This window comes from Dipteris shenzhenensis, chromosome 11, assembly GCF_047967505.1.
Source record: "Dipteris shenzhenensis isolate YYH24624 ecotype China chromosome 11, Dip_SZ_1.0, whole genome shotgun sequence".
NCBI lineage: Eukaryota > Viridiplantae > Streptophyta > Polypodiopsida > Gleicheniales > Dipteridaceae > Dipteris > Dipteris shenzhenensis.
Genome location: NC_141606.1, coordinates 11820795 through 11830825, shown reverse-complemented (window position 1 = coordinate 11830825; position 10031 = coordinate 11820795). Strand labels below are relative to the sequence as shown.

Sequence of the window (10031 nt, the reverse complement as noted above, 5' to 3'; positions counted from 1 at the left end):
GATGATAGACGAAATCTTGATGCAGTGTCAGTTGTTGTTGTGCTTGCCTATTGCGCAAGTGAAGGTTGTAGTAAGGGAATACTGGAGCTCAAGGTCTACACAAGATCAAGGAGATTTGTTACTTTGGTGTTCATGGGGCGGCATATATATTGCTTTATAGTGTGTTGAAGGAAGCAAATAATAAAGGGTGTCAGATTAAGCCCTTGGAAGCTAATAGTGCATGAGGTCGATCTAACCGTTTACGCTGTGCGATATGGCTGCATACGATTTGAGAGTCTTGCAAACCCCTATAGTGCTGGCGAAGTAATAAAAAGTGAAAAAATTGAATAGAAAGCTAATTTATTAAGGAGTGAAATTTGAGTTTAGGTGGTCAAAGTGATCATCTTGGGTTTTATGTGTGAATGAGTGAAATTCGAGCCATCTTCATCATCTTCTCCATTGAAGCTTGATGAGGGTTTAGGGGTCAACAACTTCATCTCCATCCTCTTCATCTTTTGTTGTGCAACCTTTGGTGGAGCTGTGGCGAGCTTCCACAGCGGCCTTGCCCATTTACGCGATGGCCTCTGTTCGGGTGTTATGCTTCCTCATCATTTCAAGGAAGGTTGAGGTGGTCAACTCGATGATCTTCATCTTTCTTCATGTTTCACCTTGTAGGCCAAAAAGAACTCTTGAATTTCTTAGAGGATGTGTGAAATGCGAGGAAGGTGTAAGGGGTCAACGTGATCAACATCCGTGATCAACATCTTCATAGTCTTCATCTTCTTAGTATCTTCTTCATTAGCTTCTTCATCTTAATCTTTGCTTCATCGTCTTAAGTGGGCAACTTAGGAAGGTGGAAGGCGTCAAGCTCTTCATTTGAATTTTGCTGCATCTTCATCTTCTTAAGTGGTCAACTTGATCTAACATCTTCTTCTTCATCATCTTCTTCATCTTCATTTTCTTCTTCATCATCTGGAGCTTTGGCGAGCTTCCATGGCGGCCTTGCCAGTTTACGCCTTGGCCTCTGTTCCGCTTCTGTGCTTGGGGCTATGGCACCTCATCGCCTCCTCCCTCTCCTTCCTCAAATCCCCCCGTGATTTCTCTGCCAAACCTTGGTACCCCGCTCGCCCCCGCCTCCTCCAGCTCTCCTCCGAGCTCCTCCTCTTGCTCCTCGCCCTCTCCCTCCACTCCCTCTCCCTCTCCCGCCTCCCCCCCTCCTCCACCCCCCAGATCTTCGCCCTCCAGCAGTTGCTCATGCTCTTCCTCTTCTTCCTCGTCCGCCTCTTCAACCTCATCTCCGACTCCACCTCCGCTTTGCCCCTCCCCTCCGAGGCTTTCTTCCTCTTGTTGGGCCTCGCTTTCTCGGTCGAATGGATGGTGCTCGACCGCGTTGCCGATCCCCAGCTGGTTCTCGAGCGCGAATGCTTTGGGTTGCTCGGATCGCTCGCGGCCTTGTGTGCCGGTAGTTGCCTCCTCTTGGCTTGGCGACCCAAGGCGTTCTTTGTCAATTTGGTTTTCTGCGCCAGCTTATCTCTTCAAGGAACGTGGTTGTTGCAAATCGGGCTCTCTCTCTTCTCCGAACGTTTTCTTCCAGAGGGCTGCCATCGCCTTAATAGTGGATCCTCTACACAGTGTGATGTCGAAGCGGCTAAATTGCGTGCAACTGCGCTGATCGATCTCGCATTCATAATTCACATATTAGTAATGATGTGTGTGTTCGCCGGCATATACGGATTGATCTCAGGAGTAATAGGCTATAAACGTAATGGCGGATACGAAGCTCTCGAAGTCAACGGTGAATCGGAGCTCTTGCAAATGAGGCCACTGTCTACCAAAGTCGTCGTTGACTAAGCAAGCTAGACCTCCGCGAAAACTAATGGACCTTTCTTGTGACCATTTTACCGGCACAATCGAAACGATGACATCTTTGTATATAAGAGACGCACTCGCGACTGACTTGTAATGCAGGGTGAAATTTTCTTCTAAATTTAACGTCAGATTGAAGTACGAGAACATCAGCGGTCATGGAGTTGCAAATGACTCTCCGTTCAAGCTAAATTAAATCATAAGTTTTAAATAAGACTAAGAGCTCTATGTAAGTTACGCATGCTTTGCGACTCCCACTTGTGCACTCTTGTTTTTACTCGGATGCTTTTTATTAAAAGCTGTAATAAATGTTCAATAAAGCGAGTATCTTTCAATGGCTAGCACTCGCTTTAAAGCCTGTCTCTTTTCTACTCATACTTAAACGTGTGCGGTTGGGTGTGTACGGGGTTGCAGCTGTGTTCCAGTGCTAAGGTGAGAGAACTTGTATTGTGAGATAGAGGAATGAAAATGATTGGTCAAGGTCTATTTTAACGTGCAGCCCGCATTAATACCAAATTGTACCTCTTCTTTAAACAGAAAATGAAGACTAATCTTTTTGCATTTTATGATCTCGGAAAGAAAAGGTGTCGGTGGCTGATATACTTCGACATCAAAATATTAATTGTTTTACATTTCTTCAGTAGGTGATTATGCTGGTATACAAGGATCGTGCCTCTCCACGTAAGAGAGACATCCTCTCATGGGGGCACACCCTCTTTTCGCAACCTTTAACACAACCAAATTCATGTGCAGGATGCTGAAAGCATGGAAGCATTTCCTATATAGCGAGGAAGTGGCTATTTGGGTCTTGAGATGCAGGCCATGACACATAGTCTTCAGCAAGTAGAAGATTAGCAAAGTAAGCCCCTGGCAGCATAGGAACAGAGCGGGAATAGGAGAGCAACAGCAGCCTGCCTCCCCCACTTTATCCTTGCAGGAAGGTCAATGCCTTCATCCTTTTCAAAAGGAGCAGTCAGCCTTGTTCCAATTGCAACCATTAGCCACTAGTAAGGAATACTCTTCATAGAGGGCCAGGTGCATGTGGTTTTGTGTATTTGGACCCTTATTCATTTGTATGGATGCACATGTGATATATAAGTTGTGCGTTAGCAATCAGTTGCAAGGATAGGTGTGTGAGAACATAAGATAAGCTTATATGTCTGTTACACTATGCACATAGGCTTGATACTTGCTGTCTGGTTTAAATTATTCCCTTGAGCGGGTCGTGAGTGGGGGCCGAGGGTCCAAAATGATCTAGAAGATTGCCAAGAGAGGTGTAGGATAGAATGGGGGCAAGTCTTCTGAAACAAAAGCCCAAAGTTACAGGCATTAAAAGGTCTGATGGAGCACAATTCTTACTGGCTACCCGTAATTTCTATGTAACATTTGAATTGTTACCAATAGAGGTGTAGGATAGTCTTACAAAACAAAAGCCCAAAGTTACAGGCATGAAAAGGTCTGATTGAGCACAATTCTTACTTAGAAAAAACTACTAATTTCAGACGCTTTGTGTTTGGTGACCATGCTGGAACTGATCGATGTATTCTATGTAGCATTTGAATCTTTAAACGTAGATTGTAGTGCAGAAAGACATGGTCTTTGATGAGATTGAGTGTTGTTAGAGACAGATTCATGTGATAGAACTAGTTGAAGACCTATTAGTACTTGAGTGACTACATCTGCTCCATTAGGATTTGTCACTTGTAATTTGTGGGCTCCTTTTTGTTCCTAGTTTTCAGAGGGGGACAACAGGATAGTTATCATTTTGTTAGAGAAAGACTTGGTCACAATTATGTGGCTCATGGAAGCACAAAGGTGTTGAAATTGAGGAATGCCCTATTGTGAGCCCCGAAGCACAGCCCATGGGGACTCTGCAGATCTCTTATCTTTGAATTTCCTCATGTTGAGTGAAGGAAACCGGATGAGGAGGCCTTGATGGTGGAGTAGTGCCAAGAAGAAGTTCAATTGCATGGTCCATCGGTCGTCGGGGTGGTAATTGGTGGTAACTCCTGTGGAAAAATATCCAGACAAGCCTGGAAAAATGGTACTCTGGAGGATCTTACTGAGGTATCACTTCAACTGAGTTCACCGACAGAAGTGCGGGTGGCTTATGAACCCACTTCTTTACTTGTAAGGATGTGAAAACTGTTGTTGTAGGAGCATCCCTCAAGCCAGTCAACTTCATGAGCTTACTTTTGTGGAACATGTCCTGCTTATCTTAATGCATCCAAACATGATGGTCCTCTACCCTCCACCACCATGTTGTCCACAATCCATTTGATCTTGACAGACTCACAGGCAGAGGTCTCACTTTGAGCTCTGTCAAAGAAGTAGACACCACCAGATGCCTCTTGCTAAGCCACGAGAGGGCCCCTTAATTACGGCAAGAGACCAAATCTTAAATTTTCGTGCCATCAACCCTGGTGACTCCTCAACGGGCCTCACAGTAAATTATCGTCTTGCTAAGCCATGAGATGGACCAGCCCAGACAGAATTATGATACCCACCCATTGTTGTACCTGCATGATAAGCGGGCAAGCCTATACCAATCCTTTGCAGCAGAAACTGATTATGAATGGCAGGTATAGAAGTTTTATTATGCAGTGCTGACCATGGCAAGGTCTTGATCATCGCTGATAGTAGTTAATCTATCTGCTGATACCGTCGGTGCATGAGACGAATTCGACCTGCGCACTCCTGTCCAAATTGAGACTACAAGTGCCTAGAACTGCTATACACTCGTGCCCCTGAATGTCTCTGAAGGGCCTTAGTGCAATGCTGGAAAAATGACACGCTGTCCCTATGGAGAGACATACCTGCTCCAGACCTGCCACACGAGGCTGACAACAAGCTCCTGAGAGGGCTCCAAAATGAAGTACCCCATAAACTCCTTACTCCCACATGTGGACTGGACTTCAATATATACAAGCCTGATGATTCCTTATATAGTAACTTATCTTTGAATTTCCTCATGTTGAGTGAAGGAAACCGGATGAGGAGGCCTTGATGGTGTAGTGCCGAGAAGAAGTTCAATTGCATGGTCCATTGGTTGTCGGGGTGGTAATTGGTGGTAACTCCTGTGGAAAAATATCCAGACAAGGCTGGAAAAATGGTTGGTTTAAGTACTCAGGAGGATCTTACTGAGGTGTCGCTTCAACTGAGTTCACCGACAGAAGTGCGGGTGGCTTATGAACCCACTTCTTTACTTGTAAGGATGCGGCAACCGTTGCTGTACGAGCATCCGAGCCATTCAACCTCATGAGCTTACTTTTGTGGAATTGGATCGTATGATTGCGAAAGATGGCTGAAGGATTGTTGCCGTAAAGCCATTATTGTTAAGGTATGACATCATAGCAAGAGGGTGGTATGATGTCAGAATTCAATTTGTCAGTGTACTGTTGAAAACGGAAGGACCATTGTTTTCGACCCGTGTGTTGCTCAAGAATGTAGTGCCATTAGCAAGTTCAAATTGATAATCCAGGTAACTAGGAGCAGTGGTCAACTGAAGTTGGTGTATTGAGGATCTAACAAAAAGATTATGCGAGCAGCCAGTGTTGATCAAGAGAGTAATGGGGGTGTCCCGAATGGATCCTTTGTACATGGAAGCTTCGGGACCATTGGCAAGGCCCTTGTGGATGCGAGGTGCGTTGCCTTTCTTGTCTTGTGCTGGATGAGCGTCTTCTATCTGATAATTGTTGCGTGGTTCCATATTGAAATTCTGCCTAGGTTGTTTAGGACAATGTGGTCACTGGTGCAGATGGTGCATAGTCCTGTGGCTGAGGTTCCATTTTTCTTCGATGTTGTTGTAGTAGCATTCTGGAATACTAAGGGAAGTCGTTGCTACGTTGAGGTCGAGTTGAGGGAAACGCTTTTGTTGTGAGCAATATAACGTTTTGGAATCCTGAGATTGTTAAGAGCCTTGGTTTCCAAAACTTCTTTTGGATTTGTAGGCATCTTGAGAGTTTCTCGTTGGCTGCAGGAAGTGGGGTTTTGGGATTGTGTAGAACCTCGCTCTTAAAACTTAGTGATAGAGTCTATGTAAGCAATGGTAGCCGCAATGGTGGAGAGATTTGCTTTTAGGACATTGGCACATAACGCGGGACTTAGGGTAGAGATGAAGGCATGAAGCCAATTATGTTTAGTTCAGCCATCAATCTGCAGTATCAGTGTGGTAAATTAGGAGGTATACCGTATAGGCAAAGGAGCCAATTTGCTCCAACTTTCGAAGTTTTGATCGTGCTTGGAAGTTTGTATTGGCAAGCATAAACTACTTACGGAGCACATGTTCATAATGATCTGAAGTGGTTATGCCTTTTGTTGACCTTGTGGCAGAGAAAGCACGAGGGAGGTAAGCAAATAACATTTTATTGCTTTCACATAGCTCGATTGTATCGAAATATAAACGCAGTTTGGCGAGCCACTAGTCGGGAGTTAGGCGGTTTCTCTGACAGCATATGCATCCGAAAGTTGTGTGTCGATTCTTTTGGATTAAGAAGCTTGCAGAACATGATAAAGAGCATGGAGTTCGGTGTATTCAACCTTTGATGGAATCAGATTCACGTGATCTTCTGTAAGAGATATGTACCGATTGGGAAGATTGGAGCTGTTGTTCTTTTTCAAAAAAAGTAGTCGTATTGTCTTGTAACTGAGATATTTGTTACTGCAAAAATTGTTGTGCACGCTGCGAATTTCGAAGAGAAGGATGGGTTGGGTCCGATTCACGTATATGCGCAGAAGTTGGACGTGCTGTACTGCACTCTAGTTTGTGCCATCATGTTGGGAGAGGATCCAAGATACTCCCGGAGATTGCTCATTCTGTGAGGAGACAATGGTGGAGCAGGGAATGTAGGGTGAAGCGAGCTGTGGAAGTCTTAACCATGAGGGAACTGGGTGATGCAACACTGCAAAATCAAAAAAGCCCATGAAATAGTAGTTGTACGTTGCAGGGTCCATGAATCTGATAATGGGGAACGTGCTCTTGTCGGCAAAGGAGTGTTTCTTGCGAAAGGAGGACCCTGGAAATAATTGTCATGGCTAGTTTGGGAGGAACCTGCTCCTTGAACACAATATATTTAATGCCAAGGGTGGACAACATGAACAAACTCAATCGGAGGATCGTGGCATTACTGGGTTTCGTGGAACGCTACTTGAACCGCTCAAAGGAAGACAAGGTGAAGTAACTTTAGTGGGCCTCCCAGATATGGTGCGCACGACTTGGAAGCTAGGTGAGAGGAGAGAGAGACAAAGGGGGAGAAAAAGAAGGGGTGCAAATAGCAAGAAATAGAGAGTAGGACGGTCGGAATATGGAATTTCTCAAAAAGCCTACAAACTAATTTCTCTTCTCCAAGCAAGGCCATCGTTACTTAGGCTTCCACTTGTTAAGTGGCAGGGGGCCTCTCGAAGCAAGTAAGGGATGTGATCTAGATCCTGTAGTGGGCAAGCGACGTAGAAAATCCACGTGCCAAAATCACCAAGATATGTGGGGCTCGCACTTTGTAGTCGAAATTGTGCCATAGGCTTGAGATATGACCATGTGTGTCAATTCCTTTGTGAGGGACTCCTCATTTAATACGCAAAGGGGGTGGAAGGAGGCCACCAAGAAGGATCTCAATGCCATTATGTCGCTGTGCTTGGGGACTCTTGTTGCAATTTGGAGTATGTTGCTTGTGCATAGAATGTATCCCTTATCTAGGTCTGTTTAGGTAATTGCAACATCAAATCAGGAACAAAAGTGGTGTTGCTAACGAGGCAAATTGCATCATTGTCGAGGCAAGAAGTGCATTGTTTCATAGAGGCGAACCTCTAGGCAAGCAGGGGTTATGAATCACGAAATCTACGGTAGCTAAGAGTGCAGCCACATGGAGGCCTCCAAACCGTCAATGTTGGATGTGTCCAATCCTGTGCATCCGTTTTGAAAGATAAGCAGATTTTGAGCAGCCTAGCCACATGCATTCGGGGCAGATTCAGCAAAGGAGGCTTTGCAGGGCATGCTAGTCTAGGCAAATTGTAGCTTCAGGGCATAGAGGAGGAGGAGGTGACACTTGCCCAAAAATGTACAAGATATTGGCACACTATTTGATGCAAGAGCATGGGGAAAGGACATTCCAAGGAGAATAGAGGTTTGGAGGATGAATAGAGGGGGGTTTGGGGCACCGCCATTCACCCTTCAACATTCCTTGCTGGGTGGAGTTCGAGGCAGTAGTCTTGTACTTCATCACTCCTCTGTTCACCCCCATTGGCAGTTGGGGCATGAGCCTGTTCACGCGAAGGGAGGAGTTGCAAACTAAGAATTCAAATTTGGCTTCATTCATTCTTGGTTTAGGTTAATTCAGAGGGAAAACTTGGTTTTTCTATTGGCCCCTACTCAAGAGGAGGGGCTCAAGCAGCAACCAATTGCCGATCGGGATAGGGTGGTTTGCAAACCGCCCCTCCCTCGTGAACAGGTTGTAAGGGAGCCCTTTGGTTTGTGGTTTGCCTTAGGTAAAGGGCCACCGTTTGATGAAGGGTTGGGTATAGCATGGGTAGTTGGAACTATTTTGGTCATGAGGGGCTTGTGACCTATCATCAAAGGTGTATGTCCGTTTGTGCAAGGGTGCCACCTCTAAACGTGAAGGGGTGCATATGGACACCTTTTCATGTGCTTGGCATGGAATTGTGTCCATTCAACGGGGTGTGTTCCTTGGAATGGGCGTGTCTTCTCACAAAGGGGTGTGTCCCTTGGTACAAGGGATGCGTCCCTTCGCATGAGAGAGTCTAAAAAATGAGGGGTTGTGATTCTTCATGAAAGAGTGTGTCCTTGGTGAAAATGTGTGACACTTCATGGCAGGCTATGCCTATAGAGGGAAAGGTTAGACTCTTCATGACAAGGTGTGTTTGTTTGATGAAAGGTGTGTCCCATGGTCTAGGGCACTAGTCAGGTCATGCCCATTCATGTCATTTGGTGACGTGAGGGGATATGATGCCACTGTGGGGTAGTGGGTGAAAAAATTCATTGCATCTCTTCATCTCTTCCATGCAAAAAGGCGTGGAGCACCTTCTAGCACCTTCAATTTTTTGATGCCTTTGCAAACCTTGTGTGTACTGAGGAGATCACGTTGCACTTTTACCACACATGAGCTTCTTTCTTTAACACTCTCTACTTAGCTCAAATCCTTATTCTTCTCATATCCAATTGGAGGGCATCTAGGGAAACCACGCTTCATAAGTTGGAAACAAGTGTCCGAGCTAAGATTCAAGAGCTGCATTCTTTCCCTTCTACAATTCTTCCATTCTTCTATAGAGTAGAATAGTTGAATTAAACTCGCAAATTAGAGAGAGAAAGTATAGCTAAGCAAGAACTCCTAAGCACAAGGAAACCACAAGCACAACATATGGGGTAGCATGCAATGCAAACAAAAAAACCTGTGAGCTAGCAAGGTCAAACTAGGAGCACACGAGAGGATGTGAGAACAAAATAGAGAGAGAGAGAGAGAGAGAGAGAGATTTATCAACATCTGCCAAAGGCCAAAAAGCTTATGACACCAAGAAAACTAGATTCATTAAAAGAGTACAGCCCCCATTGGGGGAACTAGATGTGTCTATCATACCTTGAAAGAAAAAGTGTCGATGAAACTATAAATTACAAGGAAAAATTTCATGTGTCGAGGAGTTAAATGTCATTTCTTGTCATGTGTCAGGCATGAGTAACTTAAGTTTTGTGTGGGCTTGACTAGAGTCCCACCTAGAGCCTTTGTGTCTCGAGAGCATGTCTCAGGTCTATTCTTGGTGTCCACTACTTCTCTATGTAGGAAACTACACCAACATTAAGATGGTTCCAGGTGAATGGAACTATAACCGTATACCACCATAAATGTTCATCTTCAAATTTTAAATTATTAAAGAGCAATCATATACAACCTAAAAATATAAGGTCTTTCTTAAACGTGAATCTATAAATCTAGTCCCAAAAAGAACTTGCCAATCATATACTCCACACTAGGGGAGCAAGTTAGCAAAAAGTACACCAACATTCTTAATGATCAGTTCCATACAATACAATGGACCACTAATGTACATTTTGCCTATCACCATCATCACACTCATCATCCACAAGTAGACTATGGATGCATGGATGTTCTTTTGTTTATTGATTATATCTGTTGTCTTTCACCATGGTTCTAGCCATTCCTTCACCACAAGAAGTGAAA

The 10031-nt window shown here is 44.6% G+C and overlaps 1 protein-coding gene across 1 annotated transcript; it reads left to right on the top strand.

The window, feature by feature from the left end:
* The first annotated feature begins 879 nt into the window (after positions 1-879).
* On the top strand, positions 880-2178 carry LOC147896616 (uncharacterized). The gene has a single exon (XM_087381657.1). The coding sequence runs from the start codon at positions 973-975 to the stop codon at positions 1828-1830; it is 858 nt and encodes a 285-aa protein (XP_087237783.1). The 5' UTR covers positions 880-972; the 3' UTR covers positions 1831-2178.
* Positions 2179-10031: the final 7853 nt, after the last annotated feature.

Excerpts from the sequence above, each read along its gene's own strand:
- LOC147896616 (XM_087381657.1), top strand. The coding sequence starts at position 973 with ATGGCGGCCTTGCCAGTTTACGCCTTGGCCTCTGTTCCGCTTCTGTGC.